Source organism: Equus przewalskii, chromosome 31 (genome assembly GCF_037783145.1).
Source record: "Equus przewalskii isolate Varuska chromosome 31, EquPr2, whole genome shotgun sequence".
In the NCBI taxonomy this organism is placed as follows: domain Eukaryota; kingdom Metazoa; phylum Chordata; class Mammalia; order Perissodactyla; family Equidae; genus Equus; species Equus przewalskii.
This window is the reverse complement of record NC_091861.1, coordinates 10,442,130-10,468,275: the sequence shown is the minus strand read 5'-3', so window position 1 is coordinate 10,468,275 and position 26,146 is coordinate 10,442,130. Positions and strand designations below refer to the sequence as shown.

The window sequence follows — 26,146 nt, the reverse complement described above, 5'->3', positions numbered from 1 at the left end:
TCCTCATAATCGAGTTTTTATTTACATGTGTACATGTTAATTTACTTCTTACAAGCCACTGAAAAAGAATCCAAATTCGACTTGTTTTGCCTAAGCTAAAAATGGGACTTATATTCGATAGATGCTGCTATCTGAGCATCGCTAGTTTCCCCAACATTCCGCTCTGGAACCTGCTACCCGTGAGGGACTTAAGTTTTCAGCCAGTAACACCTGTGGGAACCGGATGATTTCCACTGATCGGGTCACAACACCCCCGGCCGAAGGCGGCCCGGAGCCTGTGGCCCTGAGCCACCCGGCCGGGGTGTGGGTCGCCGGGCGTGGCCCCCGGGGGTCGGGCGTCCCTCTCGAGGCCCCGCTGCGCGCCGCGCCGAGGCGGGGCCGTACCTGCTGGATCTCCAGCTCCGTGTCGGGCTGCTGGCGGCCCAGCAGCTTCATGGGGAAGCTGGTCTGCGGCAGCAGCACGGTGTCCCGGTATCTGCCATCGGTCGAGTTCTGCAGCTGGTTACTGGCCCCGGTGACTGACCGCACCAAAAGCCTCCTCGCCGTCCCTCGCCACCCCGGGAGACAAGGAAGGCGGGGCGGCCCACACAAATTCCGGGCCGCGACCACGGCCGCAGCCCCTGGCCCGCGAGGGCGCAGCCCCCAACGCATGGTGAGCCAACCCCAGGCTTTCGGTGATCGGCGGGTTCTCGGTTCCCGCCTGGGCTTTTAGTAGCAGAGACCCCAGGGAACCTCCGCGACCCCGGAGTGCGCACGCGCGCAGGGCGCGGAAGGGGCGGGGCGCAGGGTCGTCCCTGCGGCAGCGAGGACAGATCCACCTCCGGGTCATGGCTGCGGCCGCCGCGGGGCGGGGCTGGCCCCGAGGGGCGGGGAAAGGCGTGGCCGGCGCCTTAGGGCTCAGCTTTCAATCACAGCGCCCTGCCTTTTTAAAAAATATATATTTTATTTAATCCAATATATCCAAGATATTATCACTTCAACATGTAATTAATATAAAATTATAAATAAGATATTTTACATCTTTCTCTTCATACTAAGTATTCGCAATTTGGTATGTATATTAAGTATGCAGCACGTCTCAGTTTGGACTAGTAACTTGCCAAGTGCTCAACGACCACACGGGGCTAATGGCTACTTTAGTGGGCAGCACTGCCTGAGCGAGGACAAAGTTCAGCGCCAATATCATAAATCAATCTAATTATTTTTCAGATTCCCAATATCCCCCTTATGTCCCAGATAGTCTACTGTGTAGGGCAACTTCTGCTCCGGTTAATGACAGATTCTGCTTTATTTGATTGTCCAGGTCATAGTAGTTCACAATTCTTACCTTTTCATTGTAAAGTGTACCTCTTGGGAATGGCCTTCCTAATAATAAGGCACGAAGTGTAGAAGATTTGGTTTACATAAATAAGAAGACTGACAGATTTTCGACAAAATTGAAACGAAAATTTTATATGTTAAAAGTTACCACAAAGACAGAAGGCAAGAGGTAAATAGGAAGCATTTGATTGATGTCAACTTTTCACCAGGCGCTGTCCCCAGGGCTTTACCTGTCCTAACTCATTTAATTTTTAAATCCCATCAAGATACAGCATGCCAAAACAACCCTACGAGGTGAGTTGGATACTATGATTATTCCCATTTTCCAGTTAAGGCAACTGAGGCACATAAAGTTAAGTGACTTGACCAAGATCACACAACTAAGAAGTAGCAGAGCTGGGATGCAAATCCAGGCAGTTGGGCTCTGGTGCCCGTGTGCACAATCAACACTACACTGTGCGAGAAAACATTTGCAACACATTAAAAACAATCAGTATCCAGAATGCATAAAGAGCTGCTACAAATCAAGAAGATAAACATCAACAACCCAACAGAAAAAAGGGCAGAGGATAAGAACAGGCAATTGATAGAGAAATGGAAACAGCCAATAAATATATAAAAAGATACTCAACTTTAAAAGTTATCAAGGACAGATAGTTGAAACAAGATACCATTTCCATCCAACAGAGTAGAGCAAACGTAATGTAAAATTGGTACTGCCTCTTGGAAAGGCAATTTGGCAATATCCATCACCACTGAAAATGCGTTGCACTTTTGACCTGCAGTTCCGCATCTGGGAATCCATCCTGCAGCCCTGGTCTCACAGGAGCACAAAGATGTACAGACAGAGCTCTCCTAACCGACCTCTATGTAAGTTCTTGCTGAATTCAGTGGCGCTTTCTGTTTCCCCATAAAACCCGTGCTGAGATCCCTGAGCCCTCTGGACAGAAGGGTACTCTCCAGGGGACCTGCACATTTCTCTACCCACCTGTTGAGCTTACCGTCAGTGTGTTTATCCTTAAACTTATTCACGCCAGTTGCACTTGTTATGTAATTATACAATTGAATTATAAAAATTATAAAAACCAATGTATGGTTAAAATAGTAAATTTTATTAAATATTTTTTACCACAATAAAACAAACGGCCTGACTTAACTTGCAGAGTTATTATGACAATCAAAGGAGCTTGTACAGTAAAAGCCTTCTCAAACTAGAACTCCATGTCACAGTGGTAGCCATTTGTTGATATTGCTCTCTGGTGAGTTTTTTTTAAAATAGAAATTGTTTGTTTCTAATTGTGAAAGCTTGGGAATTACAGAAGAGCACACAGAAACAAAAATTGTTCACTAACTACTCTCTTTCTCCTCCAAACCAGTGTTTTTTTTTTAATGCAAAGTTAATTGCTTTTATGAAAACTAAGCAGAAAGTCCTGAAGAATCCACTAAAGGCAAGTCTCTAAAAAATAAAAACAAACAGCTGTTGAATTAGGTGAAGCTAAAACAAGTGTGAAATAGTGGGGAAAATATCATAAAAATTTATAAGGATTCCACGCTTAAAGTTTTCATAAGTGTCTAAACCCCAAAACTAGATGGTGCATCATGGTGTTATTGGGAGAGAGAAAGCAAAATTCCAACCCCAGGACCCATGCTCTAAGAAAAGGCCTGGACAGATTGTATTGTTTCCTTTTTTTTCTTTAACAATGAGATTGTAGTCATGAGTTACTTATTTAATTTTAAAATGTCTAAAAATAAAATGTAAAAAAAGTACCCTTTATCAATATAAAGGGTACTATTTTTTTAAAGATTGGCACTTGAGCTAACAACTGTTGCCAATCTTCTTTTTTTTCTGCTTTTTCTCCCCAAATCCCCCCCAGTACATAGTAGCACATTTTTTTAGTTGTGAGTCCTTCTAGTTGTGGCATGTGGGACGCCATCTCAGCATGGCTTGATGAGCCGTGCCAGGTCCGCACCCAGGATCGGAACCCACGAAGCCCTGGGCCGCCAAAGCAGAGTACTCGAATTTAAACACTCGGCCATGGGGCCGGCCCCTAAAGGATACTTTTAACAATACAAAATGACGGCTCCCTTTGATAACTTTTCTTGCCCTGAATAATATTTGGCCTGATAATACAGTGGATTTGGCTTTCTAATCAACTGGAGAATTTCTATCTTTAATTGGAGGAGTTTAAGCAATTTATTTTCATTGCTATACCTGACATGTTTGCTATTAACTCTGCCATCTTATTTTATGTTGTTTATGTTTATTTATATTATAATTCTAATCATAGTGCCCTGCTTTTTAGTATTAAAAAAAATAGTTGCCTATTGTCTCTGCTGTTCTCAACGCACGTAGGCCCTCCAACACACACACATAAAAACAGGCAGGCACAAAAAGTGTGCTCCTTAAATATATGGTAATTGCTTAAACGAACAGACAGTTTTTAATTTTGTTTGTTTTTACGTTTGGCAGAGCAATAAAAATCGTAAGTAGGTTTCCTTCTGCGTCTCAAAAAAGGAAGAAAAAAAAAAGATTGACATGGTATACCATGCCAGGAAGAGAGGAAAATCTCCCAGGACTTATCGACTGGCAAATGCAAAAGGTTACAGATCCTAAGAATCTGATGAATGCTTAAACAAAAAAAAAGGTAAGCATCAGTAACACAATTCTGCATAAAGTTGTTTGTTGGGGGCGGAGGTGCAGAAGTCTCGGACCTCCGGGAGCCAGTCCACGGACACCTAGTCCACGCATCCCCTTTGAGGTTAAGCAGCCACCTCCCACTGCAGACGATATCACTAATCCAATGAACATTTCAAGAGTTAACGGTATGTACAAAGTGGACTAGAAGACGCCTGAAACCAGCATGAACCTTTGAAAGTAGACACACTCTTCTTACATTAGGTGACTGGCGCCTACGGGTGGCTTGGAGAAAACACGGAGAAGTGGATTTCTCCGAGGAATCGGGAGTCTGACGGGGCCCTGGGGCAGTAGCTGTTCTGCGCCTGCGCCGAATCTCCCGCATGCTCAGTCGCTGGGGTAGGTTTGTCCTACATCCCGGAATGACCTATTGACGGGGAGAGAGCGCGGTACTGGACACAGCGAGGGACTTGGGGCTCGACAACGCGTTTTCGGTTATCCCTGGAGTGGCTTTCTCCTGACTGTTCCAGGCTTGTCACCGTAAGTAAGTTTCTGCCCTGCGGTTCAGGGCGAGGGCTTTAGGCACGTATGAGTCGTTTATTGGTCCCTTAACTCCGCCCTTTTGCACAGATATGAGCAGATTCAAGGGATTTACGTTAAAAAGAAAAAAATTTACGTGAGTCAGATTGCCTCCCCAGATTTCGGACCTAGATTCTTGCATGTCAACGTTTTAATTGTTTGTGCTTTTATTTTCGTGATCTGGGATCTTTTATGGCTATATAGTGTAGAAATACCAAGGCAACCTAGACATTGGGTTCGTTATTGCACCCAGATTGAAAGACTGTCTTACGCCTAAAATTAAATTTCATTAAAATAGCAGATTTCTTCCTACTGTCTTTTCCACGTATTTGTAGACTTGCTTGATTTGTTTAGGTTTCTCTGAGAATATACTTGCTAGTTCCAAAGATTTGTACATGTTACCTTTAATACGGTTTTCAGAACCCTCCTAAGAGGTCTCACCACTTTACATCCTTGCTGACAGTGTTCAGGAGCATGTTCCCTCACACTCCAGCCGGCACTGGGCAAACTTTTTCTTATCTATGCCATTCTTACACATGAACAGTCGTTTTTCATTGTTTTCGTTTGCGTTTCTTTCATAATTAGTGAAACTGAGCATTTCAGATATTTATGGGCCATTGCTTTTCTTTTTCTCTGAACTTCCTGTTCGTGTCCTTTGCTCCTTTTCTATTGGATCGTTCATCTTTTACATACTGATATATAAAAGTCCTTTATGGAACAGAAATTAGCTCCTTTGCCTAGTATGTGATACAATTTTTTTTTTCCTATTTTGTCAGTTGTCTCTTTGCTTTGTTTATGGTATTTTGGCTATATGCACGTTTTAATTTTTATGCAGTCAAATTTATCAATATATTCTTTTATGGATTCTTAGGTTTTGTCAACCAAATTTATAAAATATTTCACCCATGTTTTATTTCCATACTTTCATGGCTTTATTCTTTACTTTTAAAATCATGCATTCATCGGGAATGTATTCTGATGTAAAGAATGCAGAAAAGATCCAACTTTTTTTTAAAAAGATTAGCAAGTGCTAATGATTTGAAATACCACCATTAGTGTTTTGGGCTCTATCTCTGAAATTTATTTGATTCCATTAATTTCTCACTCTAATTCTGCCCAGGAGTAAACTGTTTTAATTACTATAGTTTTATATCATATTTTGATAACTGGTAAGGAGAGTATCATTGTTCTTTTTTCAGAATTTGTCCCACTCACATTTTAATTTTTCCAGATGACCTTGAACTTCAGCATCATTTGGTCAGGTTCAAAAAGAAATAATCTTAGTATTTTGATCTAGAACTCATTGTTCATTTTTAGATCCTAATCCTCATATGCTCACCACCTTTATACTGAATTCAAGATACCTCTCCTAGGCTATGAGAAGAAATGGTTGGGGGCCCGTCTGGTGGCATAGCAGTTAAGGTCATGCGCTCTGCTTTGGTGGGCCAGGTTTGCAGGTTCCAATCCTGGGAGTGAACCTGTGCACGGCTTATCAAGCCATGCTGTGGCAGGCGTCCCACATATAAAATAGAGGAAGATGGGCACAGATGTTAGCTCAGGGCCAATCTTCCTAAAAAGAGAGAGAGAGAAAAAGAAATGAATCGTTTGATTCCTGTTGTTTTTATACTTCTGAACTAGCCCTCTCGGCAGCTGTAAAGACTTCTTAAACAGACAGGATGTTGGGTTGATTGCCTTAAGTATTATAGAGCATTTTCTCATACGTACTCTAAGCCTCAAACCCAGAATGTTATACAAAAGAAACTGTACTGTGACTCAGGCTCATATTAGTTATCATATTAATCCTCAGGGTCCAAGTAATATTGCAGAAGCTGTAGGAATTCCTTGCCCTTATTGCTGCCTAATGTCCCTACAAGATAGCCAGTAATGAGGACAATCATAGTAATCATGGTTAACCAGTATTTTTTTCATGCTTACTTTCTGCCAGGGACTGTTGTAAGGGTTTTATATGTGTTACTCATTTAATAATTACAGCAGTCCTATGCTATAGGTGCTATTGTTAGCTCCATTTTACAGAGTGTGGCACAAAGAATTCAAGCGGCTTTCCCAAGGTCACACAGCTAATACGTGCCAGAGCCAGGATTTGAACACAGGCAGTTGCCTCCAGTGCCTGGGCCTTTAACTACTATGCTGTTTTTGAGTAAGCTTTCAGAAAGAGGAGTTCACAAAAGGTAGTGTTTTAGGATCCAGAAGGTGTAAAACTGGTAGAGAAGGAGGTACAGTCTGAACTGCTGTAAGGAAGTTATCAACTTGCAGGTGGTTTCTTGGCCTTGCAGCAGGTACTGTCATTTGGGGTCTGGGAGGGGCATAATTGAAAAGGCTAATGAGAACCTCCTTTATGAATTTTGTGTTTTGATATGACTGGCTACATTTTCTTTATACCAAGAGCCAAAACTGTATTCATTTGTTTAAAAAATATGTAAGAAAAATATTAGGCTAGGGGATAGTAATATTTCATTACTAATTCAGTTTGGACCAAAGAAGTACTGCAGAGAAGATGGTAGAAATATTTTCTTATTTGCCAACTAAAAGTGATTTGCAGGATCTCTGTAAGTTATTGTTGTGCTTTTACGTCAAATCTCATTTTTTACGTTCTTATAAAACTGATGTTATGTTTAAATGGTGGTTGGTAAATATGGTATACATTTTACAAGGAACGTGGTAGAAAGACAAAACTAAAATACGTTTCTTTGGAAGGAAATACTGTGGACTTGGCAAACATAAGGGGAAGTGGTTTAGTCATATATGAAGCCTGACAAGGCTTGAATAATCACCTGACTGGCTCAAAGGTAAATGATATCTGTGAAAAGTTAGAACAACACCGTACAGTGACGGAAAATGATCTGCCTTTCACAAATGGCATCTTATATAACATGGGGACTGAATGAGCATACCAACACATACTGAAATACCCTCAGTGGTTAAGACACCTGGGTAGTACAAATTAGTTGCCTGAAAACTATGTTTTCCAGTGCAGAATACGTCAGATATATGGCTGGTCCTGAATATAAGGGAGTCAAGGTACGGCCAACAAAGTATTTGCTAAATCATTTCTCCTGTTTTCTCTTTGAGGCATTCCTGAATTAGTAATTAGCATAACCAGTTTTTCCACGTGTAATACCTAGTATGCCAAGAAAATGGATAAAGCCTGGTTATGAAGTAATAGGATAAACAGAATTCAAATACCTAGAAACTTATTTTATTTTCGTCTTGATTCCAGACAGCTATTGGTCACAGTATGGTATTCGTTACCTTACATCAGTTTCAATTCTGTCTTCCTTCTAAAGGGTTTCAAACAGTTCACTTGCTTATTGTTTCACTGATGTTCATAATCCCTGTGGATAGAATGAGGATGATAGAAAAAACATGTAAAGGGGTGAAAAGACACATCAAATCAAAGCTGCGTTCAGAAATTCGTGATAGAATGGTGATTCTTGCTGAATTGAGGTTTATAGTGTCCTTTATATTCTGTATCGTGTTCCCTTATTGCATTGAGATAATGTTGTCTTGATTTGATTAGAGGTGGGGTTTGGTTTCCTGTAAGCCCTCTGAGGCAGGGATAAAGTACAAGAGGTTTATGAGGGAGTGTTCTTGGGATCAGCTATGGCAGGGAAGGGAAAGAAGTAGGAATGCCCAGAGTGGTGGGAAAAGTTGGGCCATGATGCAGTCTCAGCTAAGGCTTCAGCGGACCCCACTGGGCATTCAGAAGCTAGGATGAGCTCATCAGAGTTGGGGCCCCAGCCCAGTTGGGGAGTGGCCTTTGAACCTCCCTGTTGACCAGTTTCAGGTGAAGTGACTCTTCTCAGCAGGTGAATTCCCCAAGAAAGGTGACAGCTAAAGGCCATCTGTTGGCGGCACTCTCAGCAGGTGGGGAAATAAGTCCTTGAGCCCAGAAGGGAGTCTGGGTGGTGCATCCCAGCATCAGCACAGTCACTAAAATTGCAGGATCCAAATTTGAATTTTCAAAGAGGAATATGCTTGATCCCAAAGGCTGTTTTTTCCATGTTTTTCACTGGAGCCAGGGACTACTCTGACACTCACTACTTTTCCAGATGATTGGTCTTCACTGCAATTAGTTATGTTGGTTGTTCTCTTTATTCGGCTACTGTTGAGGATGGTAGTAAATAACCAGCAGATGAAATGGTATTTAATCTCTAAGGGAATATTCATTGATTTTCAGAAACTAATTGTAATCACATGCAATCCCTCCCCTTTTTAATTACTCCACACACATACACATACACCCACATCCCTTATGCTTTTCATACCTCTCTTGGCACTTACCAGTTTTATGTTATAGACTTTAGGTTACAATATTTTACTCCCAATCCACCAAAATATTAGCTCCTCAAAGGCAGATGTTATATCTTATATTTTTAGCCCCTGAAGCACCTTCCACAACCTCTGCATATTACACACCTCAGTGTAAAACTTTTTCACCTGCTCCTAGGCTTGGGCCAGTTTCCCCATGCCTCAACATGTCCCATCTGCAGAGAATACTATAGGGTTTATTGAGAGAGCTAATGCTGAAATGGTGTTTTTTCCAAGTCTTTTTTAGTAAATATTTATTAAAGAACCTAGACGTTTAATTGGGGCAGTCCTAGTAAGCACTCAATAAATTATGTATTGAATTGAATTCAAGTGAATGAAACCAGTTTAAGTTGTCTTTGAAAGTAACAAAACATTCTCTGAATTTCCCTTTAGGGCCTGTCATGGCTTCCAGTCACACTGTGTTGATGCGGTTGGTAGCCTCAGCATATTCTATTGCTCAGAAGGCAGGAGCGATAGTCAGACGTGTTATTGCTGAAGGTGACCTGGGTATCGTGGAGAAGGTACTGGAAGTCTCATCTCATTTCATACTGACTTTATTTTTGTTCCTTAAGATTTGGCTAAAGGATGTAATAATCTAGACAGACTTTAATAGTTGAAATGATCAATGTCTCCCTTGATTACAAGACCCGTAGTTCAAATGGACTCTGTTTCTTCTTTGAAAATGACTCCAGACTTCCTACATCCAAACCTTTATTTATATGACTGGGCCTTCTCACCACTGTCCAGGCCTAGAGCATTGTAACCAAGCTTCAAATCCCAAAGTAATCTATTATATGCCAAGCAATACAATCCTTAGTTAGTGAACTTGACATGTTGGATAAAATTTGGCATTTAAAGAAGTATCTCTTATATGCAAACCTTTAAGTTTTCTTTTCTTCATGGAAAAGAAACCCAAAACAAAGTTTTTCTTTCCAGTATGGTAATTAAAAACTTAGGTAAATTATCAGAAAGACAGTTTATAGTGATAGTTGATTCTTAAAAGAAATTCTACCATGCCTGTGCTCTAGTTTAAAGTATAACTTCTTCCGCAAGGTTTGCTTATTATTTCACATTTCAAATTTTAAACGTAAGTTTCTATATATTAAGTTTTTATCATAATTTTTAAGGAAGATTGTATTATAATTTTACCTGAGAGAGAAAAATGATAGGATATAATTAACCATAAACATTATCATGACTTGAAATAGAGTCATAATTAAGTTACTCCTGTATGATGTCAGGCATCTGTCTAAGGCTGTTAGCATAAAAAAAAATAAGGACCATATATATGAGTAAAAAGCAACTTAGTAATAAGTTCATATAAGCTAATTATAGGATATTCAATGTAACTGCTTTTAAAAATTAAGAATAAAAATCACAAGAACAAGTGAAATAAATCTCATTTCCTGTTTTGATAGATTTATGGGCTTGATAGTATAGGATATCTTGATTTCAGAAAGAAACTTTTCACGGGCTCTCATTTTCCATTTTCAAAGAAGATTCAAGCTATTAATAAATAGAGAGATGACTTCACCTGTTACCCATCCTGAGCCTCTGTTAAGTATATTTATAACTAGGTGAGCAATGTTACCCCAAAATTTTAATTCATTCTCAACCTGGAAAAGATAGTTAGTGACAGCTCATAGGACTCTGTTCCTGACTCTGTTCTTTTCTCTTTAGCCATTAACCTAAATAGTTTAAAAATTCATTGAATTCATCTTCTCAAAAATATTGTGGATAAGGAGGATATAGGAAACATACTTATCAAATGTGTCAATAAAATCTAGCTGGAAGGGGTAGTTAATGTATTGGATCACAGAATAAGTATTCAGTGTAGTTGCAAACTCAGAGAAAAGTGGACCAAATCCAATAGGATATTATAACAGACATAATTATAAAGTCTTATATTCATGTTCAAGTCATAAGTGGTAAATCTGAATCAAATTTATTTTAAAAAGAGGTTTTAGTTGACCACAAACATGCTCAGTGATAAACCAACAATATAATATAGCAACTTTCAGGAAAAAACTGAAAAGTGAAAGATTATCCATCATGCCAGCACTGCCAATATTTTGGATCATTTCTTTCCAGATCTTTCCCTTAGCATCACTCATTTTGTTTAAATGATTTTATGTTCTGATTATATTAAGATATACCACTTTGTAGCCTATAGCTAAGGAGTAATAGAAATTTAGGGTTCAAGTTAGAAAAAATGTCATAACCTCACTGTCCTCTGTACTGGACAGGCACTTCTAACTTCCAGTACTTAATATCCACTTGTTGACATTTTATTTTGAAAGAGACAGGGCAAAATCAGATTTATCACAAAGTATTCAGAATGATGAAGCCTGGCACTGTGTCAGTAGAAAGAGCAGGAAATACTTATTCTAGAGAAGAAAAGAGTTGGGAAAGCTTTCCTCGTATAGTTGAATGCTGTCAATATGTCTTTTTTTCTCTAGAGCAGTGGTCTCTAAACTTGATTGATATATAAGTCATCTCATGAATTTGAGTGCATCACTTCTTTTCAGAAGTTTCATTCAGCACATATTTATAGAGCACCTACTGTGTGCCAGACATAGTTCTTTAGGGAATAAGACAAAGATCTCTGGCTTTGTGGTACTAGGTTCTAGCAGAATAGTACTTTGCATTGAGATAACCAGCAAACTTGTGTGGCATAAAAAACTTTTATTTTCATAATCATTCCTTATCTCAATATAAAGTATTATAAAAATTCTATTTAAGATAATATAATCTCTAAATCCACCTAACCAGGCATATATAAATTGCAACATGTCATAATTCTCTGAAAGCAAACCAACAAAGGAGGTTGTGGTTATCTGTCAGTTATGTGATCTTCCACTGTCTTCCACTGGCATAACTATCTGACATGGATTGAGCAAGAATGCCATAAGGGAGCTATTAAATATTACTGCATTCATTTTCATATTTTTTATATTTTAGAAATAGAATTCTTTCTATACACCAGTGTATCATCCTGAGGACCTCTTGAATTATTAGGATTAGGATTAGTGAGTGGAAGTTATAGAAGGATCCATATAAGGAACACCTTTCAAATAACTAAAGGTACAGCTTTTACCTTTGACTCCCTTGAAAAGTTATGAATTTCCTGTCTCTTAACCTGTTTGAGCAAAAGATTGATCTAGAGATTTTATGAAAGGAATTTCTGAACTGGGGAGAAAATGTTCTCATAATTTAAAAGTTCCTTTCCAAAAATTAACCACTATAAATCCCATGAGAAAAACTAAGCCAAAAAACTTGTTGACTTATTTGGTGTAAGTTCCATGAATCTAAAAACAGTGTAATTTAAATGATATAGACACTCATGCGTTAGATATCAGAGGACAACTTATTTCATGTTAATGCTGCTAAAATTTGCATTCTCTGTTGCAGACCTCTGCGACAGACCTGCAGACCAAAGCTGACCGATTGGTACAAATGAGCATATGTTCTTCACTGGCCCGGAAGTTCCCCAAACTAACAATTATAGGAGAAGAGGTAAAACTTGTCAGGGATAGAATATTTTTTTAATGCCTGTTTACCGTATGGATTTATAATTGCCACTTTAATGATTTGTATACCACTATTATGATTGCAAGCATATTATTTGGTATTTTATCAGAAAAATGATTATTGTCTTCCTTGGACTTGAAGGACATGTCTGATCATAAAATATTTTCATCAATTTCTAGGCCAGATGTCTCAATTCTTGACCATAAAAGATATGGTTACTGTTAGAATATTCAGCATACAAACTATAAGATGGGCAGAGTTCTAGAACTTTGGAGTAAAGTGGGTTTTGTCATTTCTGTTTTTGTTTTTGTTTTAAATTAGGCTTACTTGCACACTTATCCAAAGACTAGAACACTGTGAAAGTGAAGGAGTTGACATCTCATGTAATTGAGAGAGGAGAAGTATCTGATGTCAGAGCCTATTATTTAAATAGGTTTACAATACTTAAAAATTCTTTGCTTTTTGAACTCTGTTTGGGATAATGAAGTTGGGATTCTTTGTCATCAACTTTGATGGGACATATATGGTCGGTTTTGCAATTTTATTTGGTTTGCTTTAAAGCTCTGAACATAAATTGTAAATAGGAAAGAATAGTAAAAACTATGATGCTGCGTTTCTTCTGCTACTGAGACAGAGGGTACCCTGGCGACGCTAAACAGCTTCAGTAACCATCAGTGCTCTCTGCTTTAGGATCTGCCTCCTGAAGACGTGGATCAAGAGCTGATTGAAGATGGTCAGTGGGAGGAGATATTGAAGCAACCGTGCCCATCACAGTACAGTTCTATTAAAGAAGAAGATGTATGATCCCTGTTATGACTTAACTCTCTGTTACTCTTCCATTTTTGCCATAGTAAAGGAAATGAGATTTGCCTGTAGTGATGAAAAGTTGGTAGTTGTAAAATAGGGACAACCAGCAACTTGAAATCTTTCAGAGCCAACATGGGAGTGTCAGACAACCATATGGAACATCTGACCTGTTAATTTAGAGTTCAGTTTCTCATCCTGTTGGTTTCTTCTCCACTCAAAAACTATTATTAAAAATACTTTTAGGGAGAAAATCTAATTTGTTATTTAGTAGATTTGGTAGTAAAACATTTCATTGGTAATTGGGGCTGGAAGGAGATGAAACAAATCATTACCTTTTATTTTTGGAAGGCCATAAAAGTCACCTCGCTTACTTTTTATAGTCGCTGAAATTAGGTCCTCAGATAACGATCATACTTCTTTAGTTTTCAAATTTTAATTTATTTAGCACATTCATTGAATACGTACTATGAGAAGGCACTTTGCTCTTTGGTTTGGAAAATACAAAGAAAACAAGACATGATGTCTTCCAACAGAAACATGTCCTCACTCACTAATTCATATCAAGCATTGTAATTCTGGTGGTTAATGATGGTGTATCCTGAATCATGTTAAAAGTCCTAAGTAGAACGGATTTCTTTTTTAGTCACTGTCAGTTTTATAACCGTTCGTTTTTCTTTGTCATATATAAGTAGGGTCCCTAAGTTAATCACTGTCTTTATTTTTTTTAATGAGCATTTATATATAAAAATACAACCACACATTGTTCAAATCATTTTTGGTGCCACTTCAAAGTTTTCCTTGTACCACCATTGAAGCTCAGCTTGCTCATGGCACTGTGTTTAGTATTCAGGTGACAGTAAACCTTGATCAGTTAAACATTTCATATTTAAAATTCTTAAATCAGACTTTTCTCTAATTTAAATGGGACTTTTTCCGTGATTACAAAACAGAGTTTCTTTACTGTCACAAAACTGACAACATTGGCTTAAGTCATCCATAATATAATTTCAAAAATGAAAACAAGGGCAGTTTTAGCTAATCTATTTAAATCTTTTTTTTTTTTTAGCTTGTGGTGTGGGTTGATCCTCTGGATGGTACCAAGGAATATACTGAAGGCTGGTATCCCTTTTGTATTTGTATTTGATAGCAGGAGGACTAGTATATGATGTTTAGTTGTAGACATTTTATATTGCATATGTTGTACGAAAACCTTGTATCATAGTTTGTGTCTGAGCCCTAAAACTGTATTTATGCTCATCCTAGCTAACTCATACATCAGTGATTGTCAAGACAGAGGGAGGAAATTCATCACCTTCAAATAGCTGCCTCCACAGATTGTACCAGCCCCACAATTCTCGGGTCCCTCAGATGAGAATAACTAACACTAAACCAGTGTTACCAAAGGAACTATACTGAACCCCTGGCTTTATTGGGGTAGAAAAATGATGAGAAGCATGGCTGTACTGCCCTTGCTCTGCCACCACCACCATCCCATGCCCATCCCACTCGCTCTCCCCTCGTCTGTCAACCCCTTCTCGCTTCACAGCCTCTCCTTTAAAGATGAGTTTGGAAACAGTGCAATATTTCTCCTTCCCGAAATTATCTAAGATGAGAAAAATTAGAAAGCAGCAAATTAAAATAAAATTGGCAACATTAAGAAAGACCAGGCTTAGAGCCAGAGTGTTAGGTTTTAGGAGCTTAGCATAGGCTTAGAGTTATTTTGAAATAAAGATCTATGTAGTTTTTCTTCTGTTGGTTCTCAGCTTCATGGCTTAAAAAAAGAGAAAATTTCTCATAATAACTAGAAAAACTCTCTGTCCTTGGATGAGACATAATCCATAATGAGTGAATCACGCAGTGTGTGTGTGTGTGTGTGTGTGTGTGTGTGTGCATGTGTATGTAGGTGTGTGCACTGAAAACATCTCTATACTCCATTCAGAAATAGGGAAGCTCTAAACAGGTTCTGTATGTCTCAGAGCACCTAGACAGCTTGTTTAGATCTTGACCCCCACCTCCAGAGATTTTGATTCACTGGCTCTGGGAAAGAGCCGGAGAGTCTGTATTGTAAAAGTGACACCAGTTAATTCTAGTGCTGCTGGATAGTCCATGGACCCACTTTGAGGAACCTTCCTTCAGAGGCTTGAAACACAAGTCTAGAGAAGAATCCTGGAATAGAGAGTGATCCAACAGACAGGAGTGAGTTGGATGTTGGCAGAGGGGGCACGGAGGAATCTAATGATAATGGCTGCAGAGTTATGGCTGGTTTATTTAATTGGTTTACAAATCCTACTAATGAGACGATGTATATCAATTCAGTTATGTGGCTGTAGACCTTGCTTCTGTCTCTGGCCAGCTCTCTCATATAGTTTGTGCATTTTGCCAGAAGTAGGATTGATCGTGGATGAATCATTGCAAATTCCTTACCTTTACTGCAAAAATAACTTGGAGCAATTGACGTGCTGATGATGAGTCATAACATGAGAAATTTATATAATTGCTGTTCATTTCTTCTTTATAGGTCTTCTTGACAATGTAACAGTTCTTATTGGAATTGCTTATGAAGGAAAAGCCATAGCAGGAGTTATTAACCAGCCATATTACAACTACCAGGTATTACTAGAAGTGATGCAAAAATATTTCATTAGATAAATGATTATAGTGTTATATGAGTCCTGATGTTATCTAACTCAGTGATCTCTTGCTCGGTTGCATGTGCAATCATCTGGGAAGCTATACAAAATATAGATTCCGAGGTCACACCCCAGACCTATTGAATCAGAACCTCTGGGGGCATCGATACCAGGAATATATATGTATGTATGTGTGTGTAGACAGACACACCCTATGTATTACGTATATTTTTTTATGTACACCTTATGATTTAAGTCAAAAGTTTGGGAATTACTTATGCGGTTCTTGATTAGCCTGGTCATTGAGACACCTGATTTACAGGTGGTTCTTGAAGCACATTGAAGAAATGAACCATTTCAACCAGGAAAAGATGCTAGCCATGTTGTTTTCCAGGTAATACTACGTAGTGCCTAAATTATAGTCAGCGTTGATAACAGAACTGCAAATGCTCTTGTACTCTTCTCTGTCATTTTGTCTCTCTAATCTGCTTTGACTTTCTATTATCCTCCCAAGAAATTGTCTTCCTTAGAAGCAAGAGACTAATGTAATTCCCAAGCAGGACTATGCTATTAAATCACATTAAATGTTAAAGGAACTTGTTGATATAAAATATTTAAGGTATTTACGTTAGTGTGACCTTGATAGAACTTCGGAAAAACAAAGTACCCAGAGTGGGGACTATTACTTCTGAATTTCCAGTTTGAGTTAAAAGCAGGATTAATCTCTAATTTTAAAATAAATTTGTTTTTGTGCCATTTATATGATTATAACTTTTTATTTATAATCATGAGCTTCTTCTGGTTATTTAGCAAAAATAGTTATGCATCATTGGGAAAGTCTCATATTGAATTGCTTATGTGTCCATTAATTCTTTTAATATAACTTTCATGTTTATATAGTATTATATGCAGGCACAAGTTTGTAAACTTTAAAGTAAGTTAATACTATTATGTAAAAGAGGGACTTTTAATTCAGACACAACATTGTAATGCATGGCACGTTTCATCAGAAAAAGATAGGAGTTGTTAATTTTCCTCACTTTTTTCTGAGATTAGAAAAATTGTATTCATTTTCCACAGAACAATGAAAAGCAGAAGTTAAAGGAACACAGGAGTGAAGCAAAGGTGAGAAAAATAGCTAGGGTTTTGGCTCCACTAGTAGATAGAAAACAGGTGGGCAACTAGTTGTACCCCAGGGAGACATTGTCCATCCCACATACTGGTTCGTTTTCTCCTGTCCTGCTTCTCCCCTTTGTTACCTGTCCCTGCGCCACATTCCCTCTGTACACTCTCTTTTTCCTCTCTCTTCCTTCTCTCTTGCTTATGCCTTAAAATTTGTTACAAGTAGAAAAGTGCTCAGCTCTGTTGGTAGTATACAAGGCTGAATATTCGATTTTAAATCATCATCCTCATTATAATAAAATTTATCAAGAGCTTACTGTGTAGTGCCAGACTCAAGGGATTCACATGCATTATCTCATTTAATACTCCCTTTAAGGTTTTAAAGGTAATTTTATTATCCTGTTTTAAAGAAGAGGAAACTGAGGCAGGTAACTTGCCCTCAGTCAGCCAGTTGGTCAATGGCAGATCTGGAATTCAAACCCCAGTCCAAGCTCTGACCCATTACTCTATATTGCTCTCTTGAGCCAGATAAAAGACTTAATTCAAACTTTATTTTTGCTTCTAACAGATACTGAAGCTGGGAGGAGCTTAAAGGAAACAGCGTGGCTTAGTGCAAAGAGGCCCAGACTGTCTTTGTATCAGACCTAGCTTCTTAGCCATTATGAATCTTAGTTAACTCAGCAGTAAGGTGAAAATGTTAGCCTTTGTTACCCCTAGAAAGTTGGTGTGGAGCCTTTGGAGGAGAAAGACAGTGACAGAGACTGAGAGATCGGGAGCGCAGAGGAAGGCTAGCTGGCTGCCTCATGGGATTGCATGTCCCTCACCAGGGCGGCAGATTCCCTGGTCCCATTCTCTTTGCCTACATATTCATTTACAGAGGAAATGGCACTTTTTAGGGACCAGAATACTCAAGTCCACTATTTAGTATGCTTTCCTTTTCTTTTTCAGGATAACTGGAGAGCTGAATTAATAAATAGGTTTCTTGAGAGCATGAAATTAGTCTCAGCAATCAAGCTAAGCCTAATGAGCAGGCAGAGCCACCACAGAGCCCATCCTTACTTCTCAGGTTCCAGCCTCTCCTGTAGCGTGGACTCGAGACAGTCCAGAGGAAGCACAGGAACATATGTTGAGCACCTGATGCTTGTTCTTTGGTGCCTTTCTTGCCTCCTTTGCAAGAGTACTATCATGAGACAGCCTTCAGCTGTCAGCCTCTTCGGGGATTCCTCACCTGTAAAGAGCTTCCTCGCCCAGGGACATGTCCTTCCCCAAGGCTGTCCATTTCCAGTGACTGATTATTGCAGGGGTATAAAGGCCTGATCGTTTGCTCCAATTTGGTACAACCCTGAAGGGCCATTCTAGCTCCAGAGCTCCCCACAGGGTCTGCTGAAGCTGTTGTTGAGTCTGTATCACAGCTCAATTTCTCCCTCTGTCTGGTCACATTGCTTTCCCTCCCTTCCATAGGTGTTGATCCCAAAGGCACTCCTTCATAAACATCCAACCTATTTCAGAGTCTGCTTCCAAGGGAATCCATCCTGCAACATAAGCATATTCCACTATCAGGGCACCCAGGATACTGCTGAAGGACAAATAAGATGACATGTTTGAAAGCATGCTGACAAGTAAACTTAGGATACTGTAGTGATGAAGAATATTGACTTTGAACACAGATAAGCCTGAGTTTGGTTATGATCTTCCTAGAGTCCTTGGTCAAGTTGCTTAATGATCCCAAATATCATTTTTCTCATCTGTAAAATAAGAATGCTAATACCTAATTCATGGGGATTAAATGAGATAATACATGTGAAGCGCTTAGAATGGTACCTGGCACATGTTTAGTATTCAGCAAAATATGTGCATGTCTACAATATATGTCTACTATATTAATATGATGATATTTTGATGACTTTGTGTTAATCATTTTATGCATCAGTTTTATTGTCCATGAAATTACAGATTATGTTTTTCTAGGCGAAGTATATAGTTACAACAATGTGGTTGAAAATTCTTTGAGCTCTGCAAAGGAGACTACAGATTCTAAGATTGCATCATCGTTGTTACTTTACCACCACAATTGTCAGTAAAATCTCTGAGCTGGACCCCATTATCCATGGCTGCTCTTCAGTATTAACCTATTGAGTTGCTCACTCTGTCTCTTGTGGCAGCAAAGTACATTATTGCCATTATCTATCCCCATAGTAATGTAGCCTTATTGTTCCTTGGATAATGATAAGTAGTAATCAATACATGATATTTCATTTCTGGGGACTTCAGTCCCTTTTACAAACAGCTATTTTCAAATACAGTAATGACATCATTGGATGATTGAGAGGAACAGGAATCAGTAAATGATGTTTCCTTTCCTGAGGACTCCAGGGAATAACCAAAAATTCCCTTCAGCATCTTTGAAACCCAATTATTAACCCAAACAACAAGGAGAATAATTAGTTGATTCTCTTGGAAAATTTCTTTGTCGATGATATTGTTGTTGTACTTTATAACATTATAATGTTTTTATTTTTAAAAAATCATGATGCTAACATAACTAAGTATACTACTTATGGCTAACGGTTTTCTCCAAATGATTACAAGCTCTGCTATTGTTTCACTCGTTTACATAGGCAGGACCAGATGCTGTGCTGGGAAGGACAATCTGGGGAGTTTTAGGTTTAGGTGCCTTTGGGTTTCAGCTGAAAGAAGTGCCTGCTGGGAAACACATTATCACAACTACCCGGTCCCATAACAACAAGTTGGTTAGTGACTGTGTTACTGCTATGAACCCTGATGACGTGCTGCGAGTGGGAGGAGCAGGAAATAAGGTATGAAAAACATCTGTCATCAGCTCTTAAATGCAATTGAATCATTGAAAGAAATACTGAGCTTTTAAAAAATGTCAAATAAGAGTTTGAGAGAAGGACTAAATGTTGTAATTTGCCATTAAAAGCACATTTCAGCAACATATGAGTTTTACAAAAATGTTAAGCTTCAGGTCTTTTTAATCTGAGAGAGTTCAGTGGTAATATAAATCATTAGGATAAGACCCTGTGCCTCTTGCTAGCCCTTGTTTTCTCAAGGACCCTCTAGGATTACTCCCTAGCCCTTCCTTCTGTAGGCTCTAAGGATGGGCCTGCCTGGGACTTCCTGGATTCTTCCCTCATTCTTTCAGCTAGGCTTCCATCCTCCTGAGAAAATTGTAAAATGGAACACAATTTGATCTACATCCCTAGCCCTGAACTCTTCTCATCTGATTGCCCCCCCAGGTATCATCATGATGACATCCTTCAGGTCTCTCAAATTCAACCCACCCAATGTGCACTCATCCTCTTCTACCTGCCCCTGGATGTGTTCCACTCCCTGTTTTCTGTCTGGTTAATGGCACCACCATTTTCCTAATTGTTCCAACCAGACACCTGAAAGTCATCCTAGACACCTTCCTTCCTTACATCCTATCAATTTGGTCCTACCTATATATCTTAATTCTTCCCTAACGTCTCCTCTTGTCCATCTCACCTGCCAGTGCCCTAGTTGAAACCTATCATCATCTCTCACCCAGACTTTATAGTAGTTTCCAAAGTGGTCTTCCTGTTCAATCCCAGTTTCCACAATGCCACTTAAAGCAACTAAAAATGCAAAACATGGGACCGGCCCTGTGGCATAGTGGTTAAGTTTGGCATACTCTGCTTTGGCGGCCTGAGTTCATGGGTTTGGATCCTGAGTGTGGACCTACATCACTTGTCAGCCATGCTGTGGCAGTGACCCACATAAAAAAAGAGGAACATTGGCAACAGATGTTAGTTCAGGGCAAATCTTCCTCAGCAAAAAAAAATATAGATATATTTTGGGGCCAGCCCAGTGGCATAGTGGTTAAGATTGTGTGCTCGGCTTCAGTGGCCCAGGGTTTGTGGGTTCAGATCCTGGGCGCAGACCTACACACTGCTCATGAAGCCCTGCTGTGGCGGCATTCCACATACAAATTAGAGGAAGATTGGCAACAGATGTTAGCTCAGGACCAATCTTTCTCACGCAAAAAAAATGTAAAACTTACCATATGTCACTCCCCTGCCCCCAAACCTTGGATGACTCCCCTTCACAACAATTTAAAATCCAAGCTTATGAGAATGGGATGTAAATTCCTCTATATCCTGACCCCTGAATGCCCCCAAGCCTTATCTTCTGTCATCCCCCACTCACACTTAGGATCTGCTGATACTGAACTGCATGTAGTTCCTGATACATGTGTGTTTCACACTTGTGTGCCTGGCATGGGGAAGGCAAATCATAAATATTCATTGAACTGAATGGAAGTCATTTCTCTTCACCCACCCTTTAGAAGCAATAATCAACTATTTCTAGATTTTCTAAAAGCATTTGCTGAAAAGAGGATGAAAAGTGGGCGTTTAAAAATAAGTCTTTTGAAAAACGTCTAAAACATTTCAAAGTAAAAATCTTTTCCTGGTATTCACTGAAATGTGATTTCTCTTCGAACCTAATTTTATAACCACAAAACCCCACTCCCTTTTTTATTCCCAAGGGACACTGTTCTCCTTAGGAACAAAGTCCCCATCCTGCATACCCCCTACCTTTTTCTCCTGTGGAAAGACCTTGTCGAGCAGTTATTAACTTTTTTACATCAAGGACCTCTTTCGGAATCTAATGAAGGCTGCGGTCCCTCTCCCCTCAAAAAATATACGCAGCAGGGCCATCCCCGTGGTGCAGCAGTTAAGTGCGCACGTTCTGCTTCGGCAGCCCGGGGTTTGCTGGTTCAGGTCCCAGGTGTGGACATGGCCCCTCTTGGCAAGCCATGCTGTGGCAGGCGTCCCGCATATAAAGTAGAGGAAGATGAGCACGGATGTTAGCTCAGGGCCAGTCTTCCTCAGCAAAAAGAGGAGGATTGGAAGCAGATGTTAGCTCAGGGCTAATCTTCCAAAAAACAAAAAAGAATATATATATATATATATATATACCCAGTAGTTCTTGACACATAATAAAACTTGACACATATTTGTTAAATGAAAGAAAAACCTTTTACTTAAATGCCAGCAAGATTTGATCATTTGAATAGTGCTGAAAGGAATAGTTGGTTACTTTGTGTTCACTGAGATTTTCTTCATTCTCCTAGTCTGGTCTCTTCCTCTGAATATTTGAACTCTTGAGTTTCACAGTACTAATTATCTCACAGAATAACCAAAAGAAAAGTCAAGGGATTAATGAAAACTTGATAGCAAGTTACTGTTTTGAGTGATGCAGTTTCTATCAGTGACCTCAGTTTTATATGAATATTATAGGAATTGTTAAGATGACTGTTTAAAAATTCGTATTTTGGGGCCAGTCCCGGTGGCCTAGTGGTTAAGTTCGGCGCACTCTGCTTCAGTGGCCTGGGTTCGATTCCAAGGCATAGACCTGCACCACTGGTCAGTGGCCTGCTGTGGTGGCAGCTCACATACAGAATAGAGGAAGATGTGCAACAGATATTAGCTTAGGGTGAATCTTCCTCAAGCAAAAAGAGGAGGACTGGCAACAGATCTTAGCTCAGGGCAAATCTTTCTCACCACAAAAAAAACCTTCATATTTTGGTGGTGGAAACAGCAATAGATATGAATCCGAATACTTATGAAACTACTTGTTAAACTAGTCAGCATCATACAGCTGTTAGAACTTATTACAATTTATACATTATTACTCTAGTTGATATTTCTCTATCCTTTATATAATAATGGTCAACTTTTTACGAGATGAAAAAACTTTAATTTTTCTTCAATAAATATATATTGCTCTTACCATAAGAAAGAAAAACAACATAAAAAACACTTTATTTTATCTAACTTGGAATATGGAGACTATCCACATATCCTCCTTGTAGTTGATTTGACCACTTTTTTTCCTCTCAAATCACTATATTATTATGCATGTATCCTAGATAGTTCTTCATATGCTCGTGTCATTTAAACCTGCTAAAGGCTTTATCCTAAGTTGAGTATGACAGAGGAATTGAAATATACTTAATAGAAACAAGTAGGGCCGGCCCTGTGGTGCAGCGGTTAAGATCTCACATTCTGCTTCGGCCGCCCCAGGATTCACTGGTTCAGATCCCGGGTGCAGACATAGCACCACTTGTCAAGCCATGCTGTGGCAGGCATCCCACATATGAAGTAGAAGAAGAAAGGCATGGATGTTAGCTCAAGGCCGGTCTTCCTCAGCAAAAAGAGGAGGATTGGCAACAGATGTTAACTCAGGGCTAATCCTCCTCAAAAAGAAAGAAAGAAAGAAAGAAACAAGCAATTTCTCTTATTTGTACCTCAGTATGTCATAGTTGAGGGATAAATTATTATCTTTAATGTTACAGATTCTTCAGCTGATTGAAGGCAAAGCCTCTGCTTATGTATTTGCAAGTCCTGGATGTAAGAAGTGGGATACTTGTGCTCCAGAAGTTATTTTACATGCTGTAGGAGGTTAGTCCATTTTATTTTGGGGAATTACAGTTTTTATATTACACTAAGACATAATATTTCTCTAGTATTACTTTTCCTAGACTCTTAGAATATAAAAGTTAGAAGGAAAGTTAGACATTATTAACCCCTGCATTTCAGAGGTGAGAAAGTAGATTTTCAGCAAATTCATTTTTCCTTAGTTATAGTTTCTCTTTTGGACCTTGATCTGCATACGGTTACTTTAATTAAACCTTATTAATTTATAGCTTTAATGCTTTTAGGGTTTTCTTGAAAAGTAAAATATTCATTATCCTTATCATCACCTTACTTAGTTTCTTTTAAGCCAATATGGGTAAATATCTCAGTACTGGTGCTAGAAAGCATAGAGTTAGGGGCCCGCCATGTGCCGAGTGGTTGAGTTCGCCTGCTCCGCTTCAGCAGTTCAGGGTGTCGCCGGTTCGAATCCTGGGCACGGACATGGCGCCGCTCACCAAGCCATGCTGAGGCTGCATCCCACATGCCACAACTAGAAGGGCCCACAACTGAAAATATACACAACTATGTAGTGGGGGGCTTTGGGAGAAAAAAGGAAAAATAAAATCTTTAAAAAAAAATCATAGAGTTAGATTTTTTTAGATCTGACTGAAAATGTATTACAAATATATACATTGTAAGATGATTTTTCAATTTCAGATAGAAATCAGGCCACATCCGCTCTTAACTACTTGATTTTTATTCTATCATTTCTCCCAGTATATTATTGTATCACTACCTCATTAGCATATTACATGAGAAGGAAGTTAAATTCATCACAATCAATTCTCATTAGAATGTTAAATGGAACTGTAATATAATACAGTTATATTTTATGAACATACTTCACTTAAACTCTTGCCATATGAATCCTTAATATTAAATGGTAGAATGAAGAAAACACTTTTGGAAACGGGAATGGGGTGATGGAGTATAACCAATAGGAAAAGTAATGAACTCAGGAAAAGAGAAATTAATTGATACTGAGAAATATAACTTGAAAATGCTAAATGAAATTGTTGTAATCAGGGAAAAAAAGAATGTCTTACCCTTCAGTTAGTCAAAATTGCTCTGTAGTCTTAAATTTCAAGTGAATTAACACTTCACCTTTATGGTCCATACTCATTATCTTTCCTGCTTTATCCAGAATCAATTAGATATTATTGCATGGGGATGCAAGAGGCACTTAAAAATAGCTGGAAACGTAATGATCCACCCAGCCCTTCATGTTGTATTGATTTTTTTCCTGCAGGCAAGTTAACCGATATCCATGGAAATGCCCTTCAGTACAACAAGGAAGTTAAGCATATGAACTCCGCCGGAGTCCTGGCCACGCTGAGGAATTATGACTACTATGCAAGTCGAGTTCCTGAATCTGTTAAAAATGCACTGGTTCCTTAAAGGAAAATCTCATTTCCTTAGCTTGGAGAAGGACTTGGTTCTCAAAATAATACATTTTAAAATGAATTGGATGGAATTACAGTTCCACCTTTACTTTATTCATTGTTGATCAGCGATTTATATTTAGTTACTTAGGAATAGAAAATAGAATTTAAAAATGTCTCAATTAATTAGTTAACCAGACCAATTTTGACATCTGAAAGTAAAGCCAGTGTGTCAAATTTCCTTTGCTCCTTTTATTTGGAGAAATGAAGGAAAGGTTTAGTTCTAACTGACTATCCTGGTCAGTTGTTTAATCAACATTCCTCTTGTGTAAATCAGAGTTCTTTAGGGCACAGAACCACAAGTTGTTACCTGCATCTCATGCTTGTTTTTCACAGTAATTTTAAAAGTTTTCCTACCCCAATCATGAATACAGTAAAATGTTGTGTATGTTGATGAAACAGATTTACGGGAAAAGTTTCTTTATAATAAATTATTTAATTCCAGCTCTTCATGTTATTTACCAGCTTTTTTTTTACTTTTAAGTATTTGCAAATTATACATTCTCTACTGTGGGTATTACTTTACTCTTACAGCATCATTATAATGCTTAACTGTGGAAAGTTAGATAATTGTCTTTATTCCTTCCAAAGGGAGATTATAATATATGCTCTCAAAATTATTCTGACATTCTGCCTAGATTTTTACTTTTTAGGTCTCTGTCTAGGACTTTTAAATAAATTTCTCTGTTCTTGGATTAAGCAAGTGGTTTAAATTAATTGTTCCCAAACCCAACTGCATATCAGAATCTCCCAGGAATCTTCTCCAAAAATACAGATTCATAGGCTCCCTCCCAGCAATTTTGATTCTGTATTAAACTTTTAAGAAGGCTACTTCAGGGACTTCAATAATCATTTGAGGACTCACTCAATCAGGTAATATAGTAGTATTTTACAGAGCAGCTGTAATCTCGAAGGAAGGGGTCTTTGTGTCTCTGACACCTGACCGCTCCCTCTGCACCTCTCTTCTCATGGTCCTGATCCCCGCCACACACACTGCCTCCTCAGTCTCCTTGTTTGTTTTCTCTTTGTCTCCCTTCCCTTAAATGTCAGTATTCACCAAGATTCTGCTCTAGGCTCTCTAATCCACATGTATGGCTTCATTTAGTGCCTTTTGCCCACAGTTCCAAAATCTATATCTAGCTTAGAACTCTCAAACTCTAGATTTCTATACCCAAAAACCTACTTTGGTGTCTCATATCTCTGAATTATTATGTCTAAAAAACTCTTCATTCTTGCCTACCCCTCCGTAAATTATTTTACAAATCCCCACGGTGATCATGGTAATTGGCC

General features: G+C 38.8%; 2 protein-coding genes across 6 annotated transcripts in view; one reads left to right on the top strand and one right to left on the bottom strand.

Moving 5' to 3' along the window:
- Nucleotides 1-849, bottom strand: part of IARS2 (isoleucyl-tRNA synthetase 2, mitochondrial) — a 65,652-nt gene extending 64,803 nt beyond the window's left edge. Inside the window, exon 1 of the mRNA XM_070602089.1 lies at nucleotides 385-849. Coding sequence (XP_070458190.1) covers nucleotides 385-651 — 267 coding nt within the window. The 5' untranslated portion in view covers nucleotides 652-849. The remainder of the gene's footprint in view (nucleotides 1-384) is intronic.
- BPNT1 (3'(2'), 5'-bisphosphate nucleotidase 1) lies at nucleotides 834-25,300 on the top strand. 5 transcript variants are annotated; one of them, XM_070602090.1, is made up of 15 exons: nucleotides 834-1,051; nucleotides 1,343-1,489; nucleotides 1,587-1,614; nucleotides 2,106-2,190; nucleotides 3,791-3,965; nucleotides 4,220-4,495; nucleotides 9,257-9,384; nucleotides 12,275-12,379; nucleotides 13,085-13,192; nucleotides 14,268-14,316; nucleotides 15,720-15,811; nucleotides 16,912-16,956; nucleotides 19,572-19,769; nucleotides 23,294-23,399; nucleotides 24,664-25,300. In XM_070602090.1, exons 7-15 carry the CDS (start codon nucleotides 9,265-9,267, stop codon nucleotides 24,810-24,812), a joined length of 972 nt encoding a protein of 323 aa, XP_070458191.1. In that variant the 5' UTR covers nucleotides 834-1,051; nucleotides 1,343-1,489; nucleotides 1,587-1,614; nucleotides 2,106-2,190; nucleotides 3,791-3,965; nucleotides 4,220-4,495; nucleotides 9,257-9,264; the 3' UTR covers nucleotides 24,813-25,300. The 5 variants fall into 5 exon arrangements, with proteins under 5 accessions (XP_070458191.1, XP_008506611.1, XP_070458192.1 ...); XM_008508389.2 differs by having other exon boundaries at nucleotides 864-1,051; nucleotides 4,220-4,499; XM_070602091.1 differs by lacking the exon at nucleotides 16,912-16,956 and having other exon boundaries at nucleotides 879-1,051; nucleotides 4,220-4,499.
- Nucleotides 25,301-26,146: the final 846 nt, after the last annotated feature.

Coding starts and splice junctions, on each gene's coding strand:
- BPNT1 (XM_070602090.1), top strand. CDS start 9,265: ATGGCTTCCAGTCACACTGTGTTGATGCGGTTGGTAGCCTCAGCATAT. Junction 12,380..13,084: donor TAACAATTATAGGAGAAGAG/GTAAAACTTGTC, acceptor TCTCTGCTTTAG/GATCTGCCTCCTGAAGACGT. Junction 23,400..24,663: donor TATTTTACATGCTGTAGGAG/GTTAGTCCATTT, acceptor TTTTTCCTGCAG/GCAAGTTAACCGATATCCAT.